We start from the raw sequence: 24,502 nt of genomic DNA on the forward strand, positions 1-24,502 counted from the left end.
GTTCGAATGCAGGGATGCTGGAGTTGAACTCGAGGCCTTTACCCGACAGTGATCAGTGCCATGTCAATGCCTAAACCATTGTGGGTACCGACACCCCTTAGGATTATTTATTATAGACAGTTTTATATCTAAAATGTTTAAACAACCATCTTCATTTATTTCCAATATAAAATTTATACTAAGGTGTAAAGAATTAATTATTTTGAGGATTTTTTGATCCTCTAAGTGTTCCCGACCATATACATAAAATATCATCTACATACCATTTCCAAAACAGAGCAGATTTATTTTTTTTTTTTTTATTTACATATATTATGCAGGGTGGGCGACCAAGACCCTAGGGGTTAAATGCCTGGGCAGACTCGTACCCCATCCCTAAAAGGTCCGAGACTTGGTCGGCTCACGTGTCCTGCATAAATCTCTTGGACTTGTTCACAAACCCCAAGATTTTGGATCATTTTATCTCAGGGAGTGATTTAGTGATGTCCTCTCCTTCAAAGATTTCAAATCTAGACCTAGCATACGTATCACACTCTTCGAGGTAGGGCCTTGCCGTCTCCTCTTTTATTTTGCAAAAATGGCAAAAGGGATCTGGTGGAATACCCATTACGGAGAAGGGTCTTCTCAGTTGGCAGTGGCTCGTCAGGATATCTATCAGCCTCCTAATTCCCTTCCTTGAGTTAGAGAATAGCCATTTCGATTCTGCTGGTTTGATCACCTGCCTGTGTCTGGGGGATAGATTCCATTCCTTAAGGAATTGTTTCTTTTAATACTCTCTTTCGCTGTGCCCATAGAGTGAGGTAATACCGGTGGCCCGACAAACGCAGTATTAGAAAATTGGCCAGGCTATCCGCCTCTTCATTGCCATAGTGTCCTTTATATGCTGGTATCCAAATAAGGGTCACCTTGTTCTCAAACCTGGAAGAGATCCTGTTGATAAGATCTACAATTTCCTCCACCAGGCTAGAGGTTGAAAAATCTTTTTGTAATGAACTAAGACAAGCCTGACTGTCAGAAAAAATTCTAATATCTTTTCCCTTGATTTTATTTTCCATAAGTGTTCTACAACAAACATTAATGGCCCAGATTTCCGCCTGAAAAACGGAGGTGTTATTGCCAAGAGGGGAGGAGATGCTGATACCTAATTTAGGTATATAGATTCCTGCACTGCTCCCTTTACCTTTGATAAGTGAACCATCTGTATAGCAGTCTATTGTCATCATCCACACTATAATTATATTCCCAAGGAATAACTACCTGAAAGTACTTTTCCCCCGAAGGGGTTTTAAAGTTTTTATCCGTAACACTTAATAATTGGCCGTTAACCTTACTCAATAGTTGTAAGATTTTCAAGTGACCTATGTTATTGCACTTATGATTCCAGCTGCCTTCACTAATTAATCTGTAGCAGCTGATTAGTGCTCTGACCTTAGCCTCAATGTGTAGAGGTATGGTATTGGTTATGATTTCAAGTGCTAGGGTGGGTGTAGTTGAAAATGCTCCTGTCATCATCAAACAACCTAGTATTTGAAATGACCTTAATTTATTACTATTCCCTTTATTTTCTAGACCTTTCCACCATACTAAACCTGCGAACAATAATCTAGGTAAAATAATTGCCTTTATTTTTTTATTTAATTTGAAAACAATTTTTTTAAAGTTATCCATGAATATTTCAGATCAAATTGAGGATAATAGCGACCCCATAGGTAACCCTTTCATTTCATAAAATTTATTATTGAATTTACAATAATTAGATAGTAGGTGTATATTTAAGAAGTCTATTACATCATTTTTTTTACAAATTTGTTAATAGAATCATCCGTAAGTTTTTGTTTTATTAGTTCTATACAATCTTTAACAGGGTTGTTTCAGTATAAATTAATAACATCAAATAGTCGTATGTTTTTCGCAGTTTTTGGCTTTTTTTCTCAGGGATGGATATTTAATTAAAAAAACATCAATAATAATCAAAATAAAAGTGGCGTGTTCAGGTACTTCAGTCATTTGTTGTGCTTAGGTTCTAACTTCATACTATATTAAGTTTACCAGTTTAAAAAATAAATAATTTGACAAATAAAAAATTTAATTAATAAATAATCAAATTATTATATATCATTTACAGTAAATCGAAACCATGACTAGATGCAATTTTGTCAAAGTAGGCACAGTTGCAATTTACTGTAAATAATATTTATGAATTAGATTTCTTGATTGTTATTTATTTGTTAAATTATTATTTGTTAAACTGTAAAAACATAATATTGTAGAAAGTAAGAACATAAAAATAAAAAATTAACGTACCTGAACGTGTCGCTTTTATTTTTATTATTATTTATGTTTTTTAATTAAATATCCAGTCCTGAGAAAAGCTTAATAAAGCTTTGCAAAAAAGATTCCACTACTTCATTTTGGGCCACATACCTGATCCCAATCATCAATTGTTAATCATCGCTGGTCAATAATTTTCTGCGTGCTGTTTTACCAATTCTGAAGAATTGTTAATACCAAATGTGGTGTGTTTTAATTATTTTATCAATTTTAGGTGTAGGTTTGTTTTCCTTGTGAGTTTTGAGAGTAACGTATAAATTGGGGATTTCGGATTTATTGGTATTAAATAACTGCATATTGGTCATTTTGGAATAAAAAGTCACTATTTTTTATGGCTGTTTTGAATTCTAGATTTTAATTTTAAGGTGGGATCGTATTTATTTCTTTACAATCGTTATTGTTTAGAAATTCTTCAACTTTAGAAACATTTTTGATTGTCAGTGATAACTACACTATTTCCTTTATCACTTTTAAAATAATGTGTGGTGATTAGTGACCGTTAGTCGATGATTATTCAGAAATTGTGTGATGTAGGTTTCAGAAAAACATTTTCTTTATCGTGCCAATATTTCGATCTTTATTGAGATCATCCTCAGGGCCTGGGATTTACAAACATTCTTTAAATTTAACAAAAACATGTAGGATGTGGAAAAAGTGAATTTATACAATGCAAAATATATTTTTTTATATTCAATCAAAGTATTTCTACTCACTCAAAGTGTTTGTTTTCTGTGTAATTGTGCCATTCTTTTTCTTGCGTGTCGTGTTGAGAGTGCCAGTGAGATATTGCTATTCTATCAGAAATCGTGAGATGCGATCTGGTGTGAATTTTAGGGATAGAAAATCATTTTCTTTATCTCGCCAACGTTCGATCTTTATTGAGATCATCTTCAGGACCTGGGATATACAAACATTGTTTAAATTTAAAAAATACATGTAGGATGTGGAAAAAGACCCAGGCCCTGAAGATGATCTCAATAAAGATCGAACGTTGGCAAGATAAAGAAAATGATTTTCTACCTCTAAAATTCACACCAGATCGCATCTCACGATTTCTGATAAAACAGCAATATCTCACTGGCACTCTCAACACGACACCCAATAATGGCACAATTACACAGAAAACAAACACTTTGAATGAGTAGAAATACTTGATTGAATATAAAAAATATTATTTTGCATTGTATAAATTAAATTTTTTCCACATCCTGCATGTATTTGTTAAATTTCAACAATGTAAATCCCAGGCTCTGAAGATGACCTCAATAAAGATCGAAACGTTGGCACGATAAAGAAAATGTTTTTCTGAAACCTACGTCACACCAGACCGCATCTCACGATTTTTAAAATAATGTTGTTGTTACTTTTCATTTCATCACTAAACCTAATTGTAGATGGGATATTTAATTTTTGGACATATAGGTGTGCATATAAGTGAATAAACTTAACTTTTATGCATTCATTTTAATTTGATATTTTTCATGTTATTTGATGCATGCAATACTTTATACTAATGTAAGTGATGAGTATTTAATATTTTTAAGGGGGGAGATTTCAAGTTGAAAAAATACTCAATGTAACAAAATAAATAAACCTTATTTTTTATAATCTATTATTATTTTTGAAATTAAACGTTTAAAAAACGTTTTCACATTTTCACAAGGTTGGTTCAGAATTTCAATAGTTAAAGTGCAGCTCCAATAACACCACTGACATAATTATTGATTAAGTATTTACATGATTATTTTATTTGCTCATGTCAAAAAATGTATGTTACATGTTTACAAATATGTAAACTAATCCTATACATTAAAATGATAAAACAATTTTGATTTGTTCATCAAAAATTTGTTTTAAAAGAAAAGGTCAGGTAACAATTTTCATCATTGAAATACATAATACAATAAATTACTACTTTTAATTTGGCACATTTTAAAGTCATTAAAGTTTGAAGTGATAAAATATCAATGTTTAAAATAATCTTTAATAGAAACTATGCTTAAAAATAAATTAATTAATAAATTGAGGCATTAAAAAAATAAAAATAAAAGTGTTTGAGCTGAGACTCTATGTATATTCACAAGTTTCAGGGCATTCTTCATTTTCACTACCAGGGGCACTATCATCCTTATTTGTATTCATTTTGTCATACCAAACTTCACAGTTGGGGCTCATACTTGAAGCCCTTTCTTCATCCTTCTTTTGTTGAGGCCTGGCATCTTCCAGCGATCTGCATTTGCCATCTGGACCCACTTTTCCTGGTTTATAGTTTTGTATGACATTAAGATAATTGGCCTTTTTGAGGTTTAACTTGTCTTCGAGAGCATTTAAGCTGCTTGTAGGAACGATTCTGTGAGGGAATCTTGGTGATCCTTTTGGTCGTTCCTTATAGAGAATCGGTTGGGAGCTCTGTAGCTGGATTGAAAATGAAACACGAGGCTGAGATAAAGATTGTACAGATCTTGCCTGAATTCTGTTGTGGTCTTCTTCGCCATCACTTATTTCTTCTTTACCCAAACCGAGAGAATACTTCCTCCCTCTGATATCAAAGTCATCTATGTTGACAAACGGTGCCTTATTAATTCCTGTTCTACTTGTATTGCAGGATGACTCACAACTTTCTGAATTGCTCTTGTTTCCAGGAACAAATCCTGCAAAATATTCCATGTGCGCTCTGAAAGCTGAAGCCAAACCACCTGCTGTTGGGGCTGAAATTTTTCTAACTGCCGGCTTTGGCGTTATCATATTTAGCAATTTACCAAAAACCGACACTTTAGAAGGCTCTGTGCTTGAAATTGAATCTCTTTGACAAAAGTTCATCTTGCCCGACAAAGCCTTTTTCTCGTCTAATTTTGATTCTGAACTGAAAGTGACACTCCGGCGCATGGGCTGGGAGCAATGTTCTTCAGTAGGCCAACTAGCTCTTGGTATCACAGGTGGCAAAACAGATAATAGAAGCATTGGTATACCTCCGCTCACACTTGGAGACTTTCCTCTCGGTGGCACAGGAAGGGAAAGCCTTTCCAAAGCTTCTTCTATTTCACTCTGGAAACAATAAATACTGTCATTAAGTCAATTCTTTAAAAAAAAAATTTGGTTTTAAAGCACCTTTGGGGCCATAATTGATGACCGTGAACTGCATGAAGAAGCTTCGTTAGTAAGCTGTTTTTCTAGTTTAGCTATTTCATTATCCAAAAGATGTAATTCTCTCCTGTACACTTTATTTTGAACTTCAACACGAAAATAAAGTTCTCTTCTATCATCTGTGAGAAACCTAAACAAACATTTTAATTTTTAAACTTCAACATAAAATGAAAAATATACAATTTTATGTAAATTGATAAAACCTTCTAGTGTTGCATTCTATCTTTAACCCCATACTCTGCATTATCGGATCAAGGGTCGCAGTACTCCCAGTATGTACTAAAATATCATGAAGCTTTGGGATAAATAGAAGGCAAAGAGACCCTGTTGTCGAGACTAGAATCGGAATTGTGATTGTTAGAAATGCCAGCGTTACTCTTTCAGAAATCAGATTGGCAAGGACGACAACCAGCACACTGGTTATGACAACGCTGTATACACTGAGGCCAATGTATTGCGAATCATTTAACGCTGGTATTTTTACATGTCTGAAATTGATTGAAAATTAAATATTGGATACTTTAATACTGTTTTTATTGGATGTATGTATGGTTAATAAATAAAATCCAAACCTTGTTTCCCAAGCCATGTATACACCAACGACAAGTAATAACCCCTTGTAAATGTAAAGTGCACCCAGCCAGCTATGTATGAACTGTGAGGAGCAGACTTCAATCTAAAAACAAAGAAAAACTGACTAATAATACAGTATTATTCCAAAGATTGCAAAATAACTTCTTTTGCATGCACCTTTCACACTATAACAATCCTTTCCTCCCGAGCAACTGTTAAACCCCTATAAATTATAACCATAACTTAGAAAGTGCGCTTTTTCTTATAAGATTAAGGACTTTCCTCTCCACCTCTCCACAAACCTCTCTGTACTTGGGGCTAATGCGTTCATGAAGGATCTGTTCTGATGTCTATAGTTCCTCCTGATAGTTGCATCATGTTTCTGTCTTTGCTATGCACATCTTCTTTACATGATATTTAAAAGGGCAATGGCCTATATACAGGCCTTTTTTTCTCAAATCCTGCCTGGAGAGAGAGGAGTTTCTTTGCCTTCTTTTGTGAGCTTTATAAAGCTCTTCATTGAACCCACTTTAAGGTAACCTTGTTTTATTTTCACAGTGTCATTAGGCAGTTTAGGCAGTCCCAGACAAGTTTGGAGATGAAAGCATAATATACATTTAATGCCTTTATGGCTGCTTGGCTTTCTGATAATATTTGTGCACCTTTCATATTTTATTTATGCTGCGCTCAGAGTCGTATTGCATGGACTTCAGCTTGGAAAATTATTGAGGTTAGTCCAAAGGGCTTGCTAGGGTGTAATTCTTTTATGAATGCACAAAAATTTCCTTTCATATTTATACATAGGTAGTTCATAAACAAATGACATGGTTAAAAATAAATGGCAAGAATCAATTAAGTGGGCTATCAATACACAGTATTTTAGGTATTCAGGTACACAAATTTATTCAAATCTTGAGATCAATGCTGGAAAACTAGTTATGTAAATTAGTTAATCAACAGTTAAGCAATTCCCTTGTGTCTGGCTGATAATTGTGATGAAATTAGGATTGGCCAGAATGAGGTGAGCACTGGATCCGTATTGTTGTGGATATCCAGTCGTTGGCTTGGAGTGACACAAGGGTTGAAAATGGAATGACAATTACACCGGGTTGTAAAACATGTACGTGAGCCTATCACTTCTCACAATGTACTAGTGATTCCATTAATTTATAATTCTAATGTCCATTATAATTTACAAAAAAAATACCAGGGTTCAGCCTTATCCATCTGGGTTGGACCCACACAGCAAGCAGGGTTGGAGCACACCAAGTTGGGCTTTAAGGGCTATCAACAGAGATAATTCCCGAACGCAATCAGTCTCCAAATCCAGACCAATCGCACTTTACTCATTCTTTCCTATTTATGTACAATTCACTCACAATTAGTTAGGGTGGTGGAGTAGTTGATATTCCTTCATCACTTCTACACAATTATATAATTAATCTAATTGAGGCCCCTCTCACACTACATGTTCATGCTAATAAATACATTCAGTCTCTATATACAGTAAAACAGTCCTGTTTCCATTAAAAAATCAAAACAATTACACACTGGTGTGTTCAAGCATCATTTTCATATTCCTATACGCTCTCTATATGGAGCCAAGAAAAGGCACCCTTCAATTAAGTGCGTCACATTGAGTAACCATTCTCTTCATGGCTTTGGCCCAAAAGTAGGTGTCTGTTTGTCCACCTTGCTTGGCCTATCCTTAATCGAGACGCTCTGAAGAGAGATTAAATATGTTGTTTTTATTTGCCAATTTCATTTGAGGTCTGGCATTTTTGCAAGATGTTTTCGTATATTGAGAAAAATAGTTTCAATTTTATTTAATGTGGTTTTTTATTATTATAAAGGGACAACCATAGCACAGACTACTAGGAAAATTTGCGACGTGTATAGTGATGATGCTTTAAGAGAAATCACAGCCTATAAGCTCTGTTCAGAATGGCAGAGGCTTTGTCCGGGAAGAGGCAAAATGCTCTGGTCATTCTTCAAACATTGATGATGACCGAATTCAAGCTTTTGTCACAGATAACCCATACTGCCAAAAACACATCTCTGATTTAATCACTCAAAACCTAACAAATTCAAGGCAGGATAACAAAAATTGTCTAAGGCAACAAAATAATTTATATATTGTAGATTAAATTTGTTTACAAATACCAGAAATTTTCACTGGAATTACCAGCAAAAAATTTTATGTATTTATTTTATGACCCAATATTTAGTTATGAACTAAAATAAAGCTAATTAACTTATTCAAATTTGGAGCTCTGAAGCACAATTTGGATATGATTATTTTTTGGCAATTAAAACGATCCAGGCTAATTCTACTATTGTACAAGTTCCTCTTAGGAGGGGCAGTCTTGTAATAAACCTAGTTTCTCTAACTGTAGTACTAATTCTACTGTAGATTATTAAACAAAAAGTTTACAAAACAATTAATAATTAATATGTTGATTTTACTTAATTAATTTGTGAAACCAAATAGATAAAGTACATCAATTCAAGCCATTATTAATTGAAATTGAAAACTCGTTCTTCCATATCGATCAGAAATTATCTCTACAATTTATCTTTCAATTTGCGTCTAATACAATCGCCATCAGAGCTGGTTAAGTTGTGCAGTTTGACCAATGGGAGGGTGTCTGTGACACAATTGAATAGGGGCAGGGAGAGAAAAACTGGTGAGATAAATTCTAAACGTATGTCCCTCTAAATGGGAGACTGGGTGATATTTCAGACGAGGGTTCGTTACTTTTTAACTTTTAATTGCAGAATGAAATTAAATTACCAAAACCAAAGTATCAAACATACAAAATAAACTCGTCGAAAAGCAAATATATTTATAGTGATGAAGTATATATTTATTTTTTAGTTATGAATTGTAAGATAGAAAAAAAACGGCACCTTAACGATCTGCAGTTCAGTGATACACGTCTTAAGATACTTTAAAATCTATTATTCTTAACCTAGAAGACAGTCGGTGGCCGCAACAGTTTAGGCGTTGACACGGCGCTTATCACTGTAAGGTAAAGGTCCCGGGTTCGAACCTAGCGGCCCGGCATTCGAACCCGACATACTTACAAATGGGCCTTTTTTCAAAAACACCGGCACCCCGAGGGTTGATATAACCTCTGCTGTTGCGAACCCTCGTTCTGATCTGAGATCTGAACGATAAACCGGATTTGGGAGATGTTGTTTGCAAGTAGGAAGCTGTTTTCAGCCTAGGTTTTATACACAGACTCTAAATCAGAGAGAGGAGTTTGGGCAGTGGTGGGTAATACCAACAAAACATGAAATATTGATCCAACTGCCAATCATCATTTTTACTGCAGAGGCCTTGAGCTGCATTATGGAAGCCAGGAAGAGCCGTAATGTATCGTACTAAGGGTACCAACGGCTGCAATAAACGGCAACTCACATGACCCCAAGATTGTCATAATGAGACAAAGATTTAAGGAATGGAAAATAAAGCAAAAAAATGTGTATATAATGTCGGTAAAGGGCCATAGCAAAAACCCATATAATAAGAAAGTGGACGTATTAGCTAAGAAAGCAGCATGAAGCGGAGCCACACGGAATGACATTACTGAAAGTGCCAGCACTAAAACGAAGTGTGATGCAAACAGAAAGGTGTACGCATCCATATAGCCAAATATCCATCCCAAACCGTGGTTCGCGAGAATGAATGGCCCTAAGAAACTGTTCCTTATGTGGATAAGACTCCGATTGAACCAGATTAAACACTCTTATCTACCATCTATACGAAATAGGCGTCACTGACCCTACGTGTTAATGTGATGGAATCACCAATCAATCATGTCCTTCTCCTCTAAGCTCCTACAGTACATTACAGCATCCGAGCGCGCTAGGGCATTCTGCTCCGGGCAGTGAGGGGTGTGGACTTCTAGATGCAATGTAGATCGTTTTTATCGACGACCCCGTGCACTTATCGTTAACGTAGAACAATGATAGAACAGTAATGGAGTAGAGTGCCTGGCTGTCCATTCTGGGGTCGTCAGAAGGGTCGCTTGCTTTGGTGGTCGGGCTCGCCACCCTCCTTCCCTCAGATAGAAGAAAAAGGGAAAAACTGTCCACTTATTCGAAAATTAGGAAAAATAGTTTATATTTATTAAAGACAGGGTGGTTTGTTATGATAAAGAAAAAAATGGATGGTAGTAAACTATAAAATATAATGTCGTAAAAACGGGTTTTTTAACTCCTCCGTCTAGAAGATAAGATTTTTTTTAAATGTATTTAAACGGACGACGCAAAAACGCAACAAGATTATTACCTATACTTATCCATTTTTCACCGAAATTGAGGACATTTTTAAATCCATTTTCCAACTTCACACAAAATGCAACAAGCAAAAAATTACTTTATTTACAAGGATATCTATACATGCACTTTTTTGTAAATAAAAAGTACCTCACAAAAGAGAATTTTTGTTTGGGTTAATTTGGCGCTGTTTATAAAATGCATATGCATCACAGTGTATGTTGAAGAAATTAATTTACAAGTATTTCAGTAAATATTTTTTTATTGTTTTTCATTTTTAACCTAGTTTTTAGCTTGTTTTGTTTTTGTATTACCGGCTATGACAGATGGTTCAATGACTATTTCCACTAGATGTTTATTTATTTGTGCTGTTTTTTTAAAGTAAAATGTTTAATAAAATAAACATTATTATTATTATTACAATTCGAAAGATTATTAAATGAAGCAGTTTTTGTGTAATTAGCCAATCATTAGGAGAATTTGTTAAAGAGTAGTGATTATTTTTTGTAATTTTTCAGATGTTCAAAGTTTGTAGGATTGTGACTCATTCTTTAAATTTGTTTTTAATTTTGTTTTATTTATTGCCCTGAAATATGCAATAATATGCAGTGTTAATACGTTAAAAGTTAAGAGTTTTTTCCCTCAGGGTGCCGGTGTTTTTGAAAAAAGTTGTAAATATGTCGCGTTTGAATACCGGGCCGCTGGATTCGAACCCGGGATCTTTACCTTACAGTGATGAGCGCCGTGTTAACGCCAACCGTTGCGGCCACCGACGCTTCCTAGAGTTTATTTACATTTAATAAAATTATTTTCTACTTACATAATTAAATTACATATTTTATACTAATTGAGTATAATTAATGTTAATAAAAAGTACATCTCTAAATTGACTTCCGTGAAATAGTGCCTACGAACATAAAATTTGTGAGAATATTGAATATTGAAAAAAGACCTAAGAAGAGGTTTTATATTCTTTTGTCGGTATTTCTAGAATCTTCACTTCCCGTCGTTGCGGCCTGTTTCAGTTTTATTTGAAATAAACCAACTTTTCGTCTTGTTTGCTACAGATTTTTTTCTTTACGCTTCCCCCTAAAACCAATACGATATTTTAAATTTTTTCACGATAAATGCGATTTTACAAAAATATTGTTATGGTATTGTTCAAATATGCAAAAATATGCTCTATAAAATTTAACCTACAGCTTCCTAGATTCATGATTCTGATAGATAATTGATTTCCTCGGTTGTATGTGGTGGCAACTGCAGAAAAATCCGGTCTCTAGTTATAAACAAATCTGACAGATCAGACCAGGAAGCAGCGGGGAGAGAAACCAACCAGTGCTCGAACTCTCTTTTATTTAATTGGGTGTGTTAGACGGAAAATCACGAGACCATCGTCGTTTTATGATTGTAAGGGTGAGACGTTGAGGATAGAGTTAGGGCTAGGGTGGAGGGATAGTTTAGAGTGGAAATTGAAGAAACGTGTTCGGATAAGATCTTTCACAAAAGGGATTTTAAGATCTTTATAGATCGTTTGATTGGTGACATAGAAGGGAGCATTGAGGAAACGGCGGAGAACATTAGATTGAAAAGATTGAATTCCTTGGATATTGAATGATTTGGCCGAGCCACACAGTTCAACTCCGTAGGACCAAATAGGTCTGATGTGTGTTTTGTAAGCGGTTAGCTTGTTATGTATGCCTTGTGTTGATTTTGGTCCCAGTAGGTGTCTGAGTGTTCCATACAAGTCTACTATCTAAATAAAGCCCAAGGTGGTTCTATCTTGTTGTAAATGCGCCCTGGTGGGCAGGTTTCACGTTTGAGCGTAAACGTAACTTGTTGGTTTTTTGTTCGTTTAACCTGATCCGCCAGAGATTGTAACAGTCGGTAATGAGGTTCAGATGTTGTTGGATTGCTTCTGTTGCTAGGATAGGATTGGAGTGCGTTGATAAGATTGCGGTGCCATCCGCTTAGGTTTGTGTGTTTGGATGTGTGGGTATGCCAGCAGTGTAGATGGTGTAGAAGATTGGGCCTAGGATATTTCCTTGCGGAACGCCAGCTTTGATTGACATTATGAGTGAAAAATCTGTGCCGATTCTCACTTTAAACCGTCGATCCGAGAGGAAGGTTTTGAGGATAAGATAGTAAAAATGAAGGAAGGAGGACACGTTAAAAATTTAATTTAATCTTTAAAAATTTAACGTAGATTTTAAAAACCAAAGGTAACCGTGAAGATCCGTGTTTTTGCGAAAAGTCCGTTTTTTCTTAGAAAAAAATTTAAAAAATCGTCTTTTTTGACGGAGTGAGTTAGAAAACAAGTTTTCACTGCATTCTAGTCCATCGACTGACTGTTCTCACGTTTTAAAAACCATCCCTTTTATACTAGCAAAAGCATGAACTGTTACATTAGATATTTTTGTCCTACTTTTCATCAAATTGACGTATCACGTCGAACAGGGGTTTCACCAAAATCGGTTCAGAGAAATGCGAGTTTGAATTGGGTGGAACTGAAAGTGTTTTGGGCTTTGAACTTGTTCCACCTGAGAGCTTTATTGATTCAACAGCTCTTTAGTGTAATCGGATAGAAATATTCCGCTTTCATTGACAGACTAAAGCACTATTGGACATCTTGCCCGTTTGACGCAGGCTGTACCCGACGAAATGTTAAGAGCTGGCTGGCTTCACCCTGCTTATAACCCAGACGTTGCGTTCTGGTCAAACTGAGTGATACTCTCACCAAATTCTTTGTTAAACTTTTTAGTAATTGTAATTATAAAAAAATAAAATAAATAATAATAAATAAATAATAAAAGCATAGTTATATTTAGCTGCTTATGATTATTTTATTCAACACATTTTCTTTCACTTTTCCGTGTCATTATTTTTTTGGTAGAAATGTGTCAATAAATATTTATTTGGCTTATAACCTTCATTTAATTGTTTTTTAGTAGTATGATTGGGGTTAAACGTTGTATTTTATTGTTATTTTTAGCTTTATACAAGAAATTGTTACGTATACGCAACTTTGTGAGTTCCATGGATCTGTCTAGAGTGAGCACACTCTCCCACAATCCAATCGGATAATCGGTGATCAACGTGGAATTAACTTATTGAGTGTAATGAGAATTGTGATAAATAGATTCTTCACCACGTGCATTTACAAAGTCCATTTATTTCTTCTTAATAATTATTTGTTTCCAGTACCCGCTTAACTTTTAACGTCAAATCCAATTTTTGAAAGATGTTATGCGCCCTCTTTACCACAAAGATTATTTAGAGATCATGAGATGCGGTCTGGAGTGATGTAAGTTTAGAACAACATTTTCTTTATCGTGCTAACGTTTCGATCTTTATTGAGATCATCTTCAGGGCCTGGGATTTATCAACATTGTTTAAATTATAAATATACATATAAGATATGACTATGTTTTGTACAATGATTTACACAATATTAATCTAAGTAATATTAATTTTTGGTTTAATCACAGTATTTATACTCACTCAAAACATGTGTTTTCTGTGTAGATGTGCCACTGTTGTGTGTTGTGTTGAGAGTGTTAGTGAGATTTAATGATTTTGTTTATGTGCGTTTCATTTTTCATTTTGAAGGAATGGAGAAGGAAGTAGGAATAGAAAAATAAATAATATCCCTACTTCCTACTCACTCTCTCTCTCTCCCTCTCTCTCTCTCACTCTCTCTCTCTCTCTCTCTCTCTCTCTCTCTCTCTCTCTCTCATTCTTCGCTCCCTTCCTCCCTCTCTTTGCAAAATCATTAATTTTTAATGTTCTTTCATCGATATTTAGGAAATAATTTTCAAATACGCTCATTTTCACCCAACAAGAGACCAGCAGGATTTAGGCGAATTTTATAAATTATTTATAAAAGACCGTTTTAAATATTCCAGGCCGTGTCATGTTTCATGCTTATAAGGGCATTAGGTCCGACCTTACGATGGTTCTTTTTCCATCCTGGCATTTTTCCCCGACGATAAAATTTTATGACGAGTCAACGGTACAGGAGAAGTTTCATTTAAACTTACACATCCCTTACTATTTACTAGTCTTACTTTTTGCATTGGAAATCTGCTTTTCTCTGTAAATACATTATAATATGAATTTTAAGTTAAGTTTTTAACTGGTGTACAGGATTTTGTGGAAGGTGATTTTAGCTTCAAGCCAGCTATTATTACCTTTATTTCATAATTAATTTTCTTGATATTTAGATGCGGGACTACCGCAGGGCAGTGTGCTTGGCCCAATTCCGTACATATTTTATACTGCAAACGTCCCAACTGCCTTCTCTTGTATCCCTTGCATTTAGATTTGCATGGATGTATCCCATGTTTTCCTTTTTAGATTTAGATTCCGAAGCATATCTTCCCATATTCAACTATAAAAATTTTCCTGCCACCAAATCTGACTTCGTTGGGTTCCAAACTTACGGAACGATAATCCAGCTATCGACGAAAAACAAACTTAAATTGTACAAACCGCTTCTACTACCGATTTGGACATACAGTATTTGGATAACAGCAAATATTCAAGGTCTCTAATCCTCTTAAACCGAAATCCTTAGGTCAGTTCTAAACGCTCTGTATTATGTCTCCAGTATTACCCTCCACATCGACCTTAAATCCTATTTATTTAAAATTAAATTTTTCAAAAACTTTACCAAGTTACATAAAAAATCCTCCCATTACCAAAACAAACTTGGGCTTTGTCTAACAGATTCCGTCCCCCTACAGTCGTTTCTAACTAGTAAAGTAATGAGAAATAGTAGAATAACATTGATTATTCGATCTCCTCAACACATTATTGTAACTTTAAATTGCAGTTGGAATTATAAATATATATATATTTATTTGGTTCTCGGCGACAAATGAAAAGGCCACGGATCACGATAGCTCAAGTAGTAAGTAAAGTTACTCACGATCCAAAAAGACCTAAACTCCTTCAACGAATGAGCCCATAAAAATTCCCTAGTCCTCAATCCGTCCAAATCCACCGCCATAATTATCAGGACCAGGCAACTCCTCAATTCCCTCCCCAGCATCCCACCTCTCATGCTAAATAACCATCCCATCCCCTTCTGCTCTTCGGTTAAAAACCTAGGAGTAGTCTTTGACCAAAACCTTTCCTGGCATTCTCACATTTCCCAAATTTCCCGCCATTCCATTGCCTCCCTCAGCCTGTTTCGTCGGTCCTGGCTTCTCTTACCTTTCTCCACCCGCAAACTCCTTGTATCTTCCCTTATACTTCCCTTCTTCGATTATAGCTGTTTGGCATACGGTGGTCTCTCGGAGGGGGAGAACGCGCGATTGAAGCGTATTATGAATTGTTGCGTAAGATTTGTGTACGGCACCCCACGGGGATCCCGGGTGTCGGGGTTGTATTCCCAACTTTCCTGGCTATTCCCCTCCTTCCGTGCACAGTATTTCCTAGGTTGCTTTCTTTTCCAGTCCATCCACACTCGTCGTCCTCCTTACATCATCCAATCCCTCCAATTCAACTCCTCACATCTCACTCGTAAGACCCGCTCATCCCCAATCGACCTTATCCTTCCGCAACATACAACCCATACCTTCGAAAGATCCTTTCTGATCCGAGCCCCTAAACTCTGGAACTCCCTTCCCCTTTCTATTCGTCACGCTGCCTCCTTTTCCTCCTTTAAATCCCACCTGTATAATCACCTCCTCTCCCTCCAAGCAGAGACCTCACGTTAACATTTGTTATTTTTGTTTAATATTCTCGTAATTTTTTCTTCTGTCCTGCCTTATTGGTATACATTGTGCCAAGATTTCTATCTTTTTTTTTTACTTTTAACTTCATAGCAGGAACTTCCTTTATTTATTTCATGTAAATTATTCTTAGAGGACACCAGTCCCAGAATAAAGTTATTTTTCTTCTTCTTCTTAGTAGAGCAGCGGCGTATCTAGCCGAAGATTGTGGGTTCGAATCCCGCTCGTGACACTGTCTTTTTTATCTCAACTAAAAAGCTTAATTAATTGAATAACATACGATATTCAATACATTTACTAGCATTTATGTAAAAACTAATTAGGTAAAACTCAAAAACAAAACAAAAAAGAAAAACTAAAATTTGATATTTTTGTCTAAGTAATACAGAGTAAAAATCACCTATTCGTACTCTTCCCTTGGAATAAGTATCATCGATTTGGTCTAAAATGTTCCAAATCTAATGATGTTGAACGGTATTTGGATTATCGTTCCTTTAGAATATACCTTTGCATCCAAAACGTTCTAATATGTTCCACAGTTGTTTTTATAGCATAAGTTCCCATCTCAACACCACCTTTTGTATTTTAAAAAATGAAGTATACCTTCACTAAAGCTCTCCGTGGCCATTTCATTTGTTGCCGAGAATCAAATACATTACACGACATTTGAAAAATGGCAAAAAGGAGGGAAAAATCAAAAGGTGGGGTTGAGATGGGAAGTTAGTGTCCGAGTGGATCGAGGTCACGATAGCTCAAGCGGTAGAGCAGCGGCGTATCTAGCCGAAGATCGTGGGTTCGAATCCCGCTCGTGACACTGACTTTTTATCTCAACTAAAAATCTTAATTAATTGAAAGATATTAATTGGTCAAGCGGACCACGAAAACTAATGAATATATATATATATATATATATAAGAAAAAATTAGATGTACAAATAAAAATTTTTTAATATATTTGATACCTGTGGCTGATATACAACGCTTCTTTCTATCGGTGATATTTCAAGTGATAAATTCCTCAATTGACGTTCGATCGGGTCAACTATCACCCATAAAGTCACAATAAGACCGTCGACGACGAGAAGCACGCATATGAGAGATATTAATTGTGTGTCCTGGAGGAGCTGGAAAGAAAAACATAACTTATTAAAATTGAAAAAGTAACTTACTCTTATATGAATTATAAATTATAATGATTTCAGAAGAAAAAAAAAACTCTTTCCTGTGAGAAATATTCAAGAGAAGAGAAATTTATAATTATACACCGGAGGAAATACGCAAAAAACGATAAATCTGTATACAGTTGTTTATGACTCCCTGCGGTGATGAAAGGTTTTGATTTCTAGGCCCAAGTGTAATCGCTTTTTAACATTCGTCAGTTACCAGCTTCTGTTAATACCATGCTTACATGTTTAAATGTTTATATTTTTTATTTAGCAATTTTAAATGTCTAGTATCTTATTATCATATTAATTTTTTTTAACATTGCATAAAATCGTTCTTGTGAATTATAATGACGTGTATTTTTCCATTAAAATCTAAATTTTTCTAACTTTTATTTTTTAAATTTACTAAGGTTGAGAGTTCCATATCAAGCGAAAGTATTCGGTTAGATAACTATCCAAAAGTACAACAAAAGGAACGAAAACGAATAAACAATGACCAAGCCACGGGGTGGATCGTTGAAACGGACATACAAATGGAGCCATAAAGCACTTCAATTAACCTGAAAAACTATTGTACAAGCAATAAAAACTCGAACGACAAAGGACAATTAAACCGACTGTAAAATAAAATGGAGATCATATAAAACAATTTATAGCGTTTCGCGTTCAGGCGTAACTTGTTTTTGTATCTTCATTTTTACCATTTACACAATAATAATTTTTCAATATTTTGATTTAATTCAGCATGATTACAAGTGTGATATTCCGTTTATATAGCTTACCTTGTTTTTTACAACTCCTCTGGCGTTTCTCGTGAAAATTCTGTGCACACGATAAGTCTTGGCAAACATGGAACCAAACGCCATGGAAAAACCGGCAGATAACAGGTATACTCTGGCCTGGAAACAATTTTAATACAAAAGTATAAATAATTCATTATAACAATAAATACTAAATTTATCGTATAAATAGTTGGCCTCAATACCAAACAAAATTTGTCTTTTTTTCTGACGATAACCGACGCTGGGCATTGGAAAAGGTTTAATTTAAATAATACATGCCTATTTCGCTCAAAAATGATATTATTTATTAAACATTTAGAAAAAGAAAAAGAGTGAGAGAGAAAAAAGAGAGAAGAGTGAGAGAGAAGTCTAGAGTGAAAGATTAAGAAAAAAATTGGAAAGGAGAAATAGGGAAAGTGAGAGAATAAATGTAACGAGTCGTGAGCATATGTAATAGAGAGAAAGAGAGAGACAGGTAGATAGATAGATAGAAATATAGATAGATAGATAGAGAGATAGATAGAGAGATAGATAGACAGATGGATAGTTAGATAGATGGATAAATAGATAGATAGATAGATAGATAGATAGATAGATAGATAGATAGATAGATAGAGAGAGAGAGAGAGAGAGAGAGAGAGAGAGAGAGAGAGAGAGAGAGAGAGAAATTTAGAGTCAACGAATGAGAAAGAAAATATAAAAACTTAAAAAGAGTCAAAGAGAGCGTGAAAGAAAATAGAGAGGTTGAGAAGAAAAAATCATGAAACAGAGCAATAGAGAAAGTGAGAGAAGAGCTTGTGTTGTAAAGAAGAGTCTGTGTTAAAAAAGAGAGACTGAGATTGAGATTGAGTGAGAGAGAAAGAGAGAGAGAGAGAGAGAGAGAGAGAGAGAGAGAGAGAGAGAGAGAGAGACTCTGCAGGATATTTTCTGTTTGTTTTTCCTTTTTTTATACATAATATATATATTCTTTTAAATTTTTTATAAATATATGTTTTTTCAACCAAAAATTATATATTCTAGGAATATTCTTCATGAAACTTTTGCTCAACTTCGTTATATTTTGAACTTCAGGAGGAAGATAGGAGCTTCTTTCCATCGAAGAGTTACAAATGTTGGCATTTTAAATATTTATACTATTTCTCGTATTTACCGCAGTGTTAATTAAATTTATTAGTTAATTTTAAGTCTAGCTTGTTTATTTTCATAACTTGATAAAGTGACCAGCCATTTAATTATCACAGAGCGCGTTTATGATCTCACAAACCTGACCATGGTTTTTAAACCTAAAAATCAATACAATCCAAATGCAAAAAATTTATAGTTAATATTGATAAAAATAAATTCGCCAACATACTAAAAATTTTATGTTTTAAATTAAATATATAAAAATTATAACGGCAGACGTTCATGTATATATACATTATAATAATGATTACTTTGGGTATTATTGATCTTAGTGGCCTTCAATTACTTTCAGTTATCTTTCCATTCATCCATCTTTACAATGTTGCCAGGGTTCAGGTTTTTAAGGATTAATGACAACGTAGGTATGCCTTGTTTCTTTCTCGTTCCACCTTACAAGGTAGCATTCGTCTAACCATCCTTGACGGAAGCCATTTTTGCCACACCTTCTCCATCAGTTTCCCGTATTGTTACGTGACGTGGGTGGAGGGTGCAAAAATTTTCTCGGGATAAAATAAACGTAATCGAGGAACAATCTGATATCGTTGAACCAATAAGAAACTTGTTCTCTTTCCTTTTTGTTTCAGTGGTTTTCGAGTGTTGAAGAAACGGACGGTATAAGATTTCATATTGAGTAACACTGGAATTTAGGGAAAATGAAATTAAACTTTAAAGTGAATTAAACAACTTGAAGTCCTCTTCTTTTCAGATGTACCTAGATTCGAATAACACCAAACAAGCCGAAAGTATACTAGTAATGGTACAAAATTATAAAAATAATGGCAATCTTCAATATCAGATTTAATAAAACCCTGATTTTGAACGCATATTCAGCATTCCAACTTTGGCCTCACGTTTTTTTTTAAGAATAAAGAAAATATATTGTTAGATTATGCATGCAACATAAAATAATAATAATTAGTTAATAATCCTACTAAAACGATATATTTTTTAATACTAATTTCTGCTCGTGGTACTTGTAGAATCTGCATAAAGGACAAATAAACTTGAAACATGCACAGACGCAATTTTTTTTCCATTTGTATAATAATAATAATAATAATAATTCTGAGGAACTTGAGAGAAAAGAACTTGTGATTCTCTCTAGATTGCGAATAGGTCATATCAGGCTAATCCATAATAGGCTTTTAATAGGCAACAATTCCAACTNAATTCACATCTTATTTTCATAAACCAGCTTATTTCAAGGTTGTTGTTTGTGCGCAGGTAAGCATTACAATTTAGGATGGTTTTAAATTGGGGGTGATATAAGGAATTAGATGCTTTCTCTACGTACGAGTTTTTTATATTGGCTTCAACCTTTTTCTTTATATCATTGATTGTTTGTTTTGGGTTGAGTAATGCTTGGATAGAAATACCATGTGCCTTTTCAATCTCGCTATATTCCCTGAAGCAGAGTATATTTTTTTCCCATAATACTGTTGTTAGGTTGTGTGGGTATCTGTCAGGGGTCAACTTGAGGCACCTAATTATATAACTGAGGTGTAGTTTAGTGTACATAGGAAAATAGGTGTTGTTTCTAATTCTAGGTAGAGCATATAGTTAGGCGTGTATGTGGGTAGGTTTAGAATTCTTTTGAGATAAGATCTTTGCACTTTTTCTATAATATCTCGGTACTTATATCCCCATACCTGGGCCCCATAACACAAGGTGGACCTGCATGTAGCATTAAATACAATCATTTTAGATGCAATAGGGATTTTATTGTTTAGGACTACAGTTCTTAATGAGTTTATTACAAATTTTGATTTTGCCTTTTTGTCTTCAAAATGTTTCCTTAGAGTAGACCCAGATGTCAGAATCACCCCCAGGTATTTGTAGGAATTCACTACGTCAATTTTGTTTGCACCGTACCACCATTTCTCGTTTTTCCCTGATTTGCCACCATTCCTGAAAATCATAATTTTTGATTTTGCCAGGTTTACTGACATGTTCTACAGGTTGCAATATTTTTCTAATTGGTTTATCATTTTTTGTAAGGTACGTTTATCCGAGGCTAATAGTGCAATATCATCTGCATATGCTAATAGCTTTTTGCATTTACCTAAGATGTTGATTCCGCCCTCCAAGCTATCTTCAAGATCATTTATAAAGATGGCAAACAGCAGGGGGCTTAAAACGCAGCCTTGTTTCACGCCAGTTGCGAAGCTGTTTGAGAGTCCATTTTTACCCTAATCCCGTGCAGAGGTATCAGCATATAGGCCTCTGAGGATTCTGACTATTTTAGACGAAACGTCCATTAACCTAAGTTTATGGAAGAGGGCCCGTCTATCTATTCGATCGAATGCTGAAAAATCCAAAAAAAAAAAATGCAAAGACTTTGCCACGTTTGGTGCTCATTTTAATGTTTATTATGCTTGTTAAATTGAATATATTGTCTACAGTCGAGTAATATTTCCGGAACCCCGCTTGGAGATTTGTATAAATAACTAAACGCATGAAAACGACAGAGGCATTATGTATGATATCAACATTATAGCCATTATCATGCCTAAGTCTTTAAAAGTTAAATAAAACAACTAAATATACATATTCTGTCTATTTTCTAAATAAACTTAAAAAAAAAAAGAAATATTTGAACAAGTTATAAATCAACAAGCATAGAGCAGAATGAAAGGTCGATAAAGTAGAGTCATTTAGGTACCGATTATTTCAAAGTGTAAAAGTAAAACTTAAATACTCTTCCAGAAGATGTTTCTAACAAAATCGACGTCTTTGCTTTGTTCTTTGTTGACTTCCTGTAAAGTTGGCGGTTAAAAAACAAACTGTGCAGATATAAGGGAGTTAAAAGTTTTAAAAATGCAAGCGTATTTCTGTCAATTTTATTTACTAAATCAATCAAATGCTTTGAAACGATAAAATGGCAATAAGTAAAAATTACTTGCATATTTTTAATCCTACTTCAACATCGTAAATTGAATAAATCTCTAGGTAGCAGATCAATGTCATTTAAAATCAAGTCCCTTATCACTTTGGACTTAATTCCATAAAATTAGACAGAAGAATGATTTTCACTAAAGTTAGGTGAAATTACGGAAGAACTTTGAGTCTTGAAAATGGGAAAAACGTTTCGTATTAAAATTGCATTAAAACAAGTTTAAGATCGACTTTTCAAATTTAATCTGAAAGTTGGTAATCAACTTAAAACTTAAACTTTCAGTATATAAAGATTCACATAAAACTCGCACTTTTTGTAGATTGATGACAACTTTACTATGAGTTTTGCCAATTCATTGATTACATTAAGTATATTGTGATGAAAGATCTGGCAGTTCAAAACAATCTCGATTTTCTCCACAAATTGTAAAACCATCAATACTTTGCAGCACACTTTTAAGCACCTGGAAAACTAGAGCAGTTGGATCGTCGAGAAATAAATACAGTTTTTAAAAGTTACCCTTAACACACTAAACTTATATATCTGAAAGAAAATGACGCTATTTGTTAAGATAATTTAATAACTCTTCGCTAAAATGTTAATTTATTTTTATTTTTAATTTGTTTTTAATTTCCTTGTATATCCAGGGTTGGTGTTAAAATAATGAACTCCTAAAACCATGAAATCACCAAGCCTTGAGATTTATTTAGTACCTAATGGCCAATTCTGTGCTAACAAATAATAAAAAATTAACAATAATACTACAATACCAATTAATGTATTAGGTTTCGTGGTCCGATTGACTAATTAAATTCTTTTCAATTAATTAAGGCTTTGGCTGAGAAATGACAAAAAGGTGGGATTGAGATGGGAAGTTGGTGTCTGAGTGGATCGAAGTTACGATAGCTCAAGTGGTAGAGCAGCGGCGTATTGAGCCAAAGGTCGAGGGTTCGAATCCCGCTCGTGTCACTGACTTTTTTATCTCAGCCAAAGCCTTAATTAATTGAAAAGAATACTAATTAATATTATAAATATTTATAAGAAGCAATAAAAATACCAATTAAATACAAGTTCGAAAGTTATTATTCATTATAGGTTATACAAACTGAGTAGGGCATAGACACTTAAAATATATTAATTTTAACATGTTGTTTCTGCAATCAAACACCTTCCTAAAAGGCATTATTAATTAAAATCAACTCTCAAAATAACCAAATTATTATACAGAAATAAGTAATTATTTGAAAACACATTTGGAAATAAATGAATGAATGGTAATTTTGTACTTTGAAATTAGAGTAACTAGGTCTAGTGGCTTTTCCATTTCATCAAATCAATAGGAGGAGTGAATTTGGAATAAATAGAAAGATTGAAGTGCTAATCAGCCCAAGGGGGTTGGTATAAACGACATCCGTCGAAAGCTCTCCCGCGGGAGGATGAATCCAGCAAATGCCTAATGGATCAAGTGAAGAAGAGGAGAAAAAGCCTTTGCCAAACATAGACCACAAGGGTTGGCTTACTTTTATTTTGCAATTTTTTTCTCTCTCAATTTTCTATCCGATTCTACTTATTTAATTATTTCTTTGATCGGTAGTTATTTATCGTCGGTAAATTGTTTATGTTGCCTCACCTCACGGTTTCATCGACACCTTTGATATTGAAATCTTCCGCTAATGTAAAATCATGCAAATAATTATGGAAATGGGTCTTTTCAACTCACCGTGCAGACAGTGGGGAAAACGGCCGTCGACGGCAGGGTGGCATTGTCCAATCCAAGGAGAATAACAGCCATATAGACCAGAATACAGCCGACGACGGCGACGTTGTTCAACTTTGGGCTAGACAGCTTGATATACCTGAAATCCATTCAAATTTGGTTTGTCGGTTTTATCATTAATTACAGCCAACAATTGCCCCTTAACAACCATGAGCGTAAATGTAATTTCTTCTGACGGAATATGCGCGCAGGCCCCACATATTTTTAGCATCAACTATTAATATTCATTAAATGTAGCCTTTGCTTTTATTTTTGTTAACGGGCATAAATTTAAAAACCATTTACCTTTAAAGAAAAGGAAGATGGTGTTATTGGTAGGTCAAAGGAAAAAACAATAAATTCCCAATTAAATACGTAATAATATGTAATAATCAATTCGAAATGTATTTACATGATCCATATTTTTGTCCTTAAATATTACATATATTAGGGATCATCCAATTGTTTAATACAAATTAATGTCATATAAAATATATACATTGTAATTAATAAAACATTTACAGTTTATTTTTAATTGTTATGAGATAGTTCGCTACGAGATGTAAACAAAACCGCGTCAAAATTAGTGTCATGAGCGGGATTCGAACCCACGACCTTTGGCTCGATACGCCGCTGCTCTACGACTTG

At 34.4% G+C, this 24,502-nt stretch overlaps 1 protein-coding gene across 1 annotated transcript; it reads right to left on the reverse strand.

Moving 5' to 3' along the window:
• Positions 1–4,198: 4,198 nt before the first annotated feature.
• Positions 4,199–24,015, reverse strand: LOC112127682. Its single transcript, XM_024228999.1, has 7 exons — positions 23,819–24,015; positions 18,018–18,134; positions 17,032–17,193; positions 6,048–6,151; positions 5,679–5,963; positions 5,440–5,605; positions 4,199–5,376 (listed from the first exon to the last, which is right to left on the reverse strand). Exons 1-7 carry the CDS (start codon positions 23,963–23,965, stop codon positions 4,399–4,401), a joined length of 1,959 nt encoding a protein of 652 aa, XP_024084767.1. The 5' UTR covers positions 23,966–24,015; the 3' UTR covers positions 4,199–4,398.
• Positions 24,016–24,502: the final 487 nt, after the last annotated feature.

The sequence above is a fragment of the Cimex lectularius genome, unplaced genomic scaffold (genome assembly GCF_000648675.2).
Source record: "Cimex lectularius strain Harlan isolate CLEC.00 unplaced genomic scaffold, Clec_2.1 scaffold291, whole genome shotgun sequence".
Lineage (NCBI taxonomy): Eukaryota > Metazoa > Arthropoda > Insecta > Hemiptera > Cimicidae > Cimex > Cimex lectularius.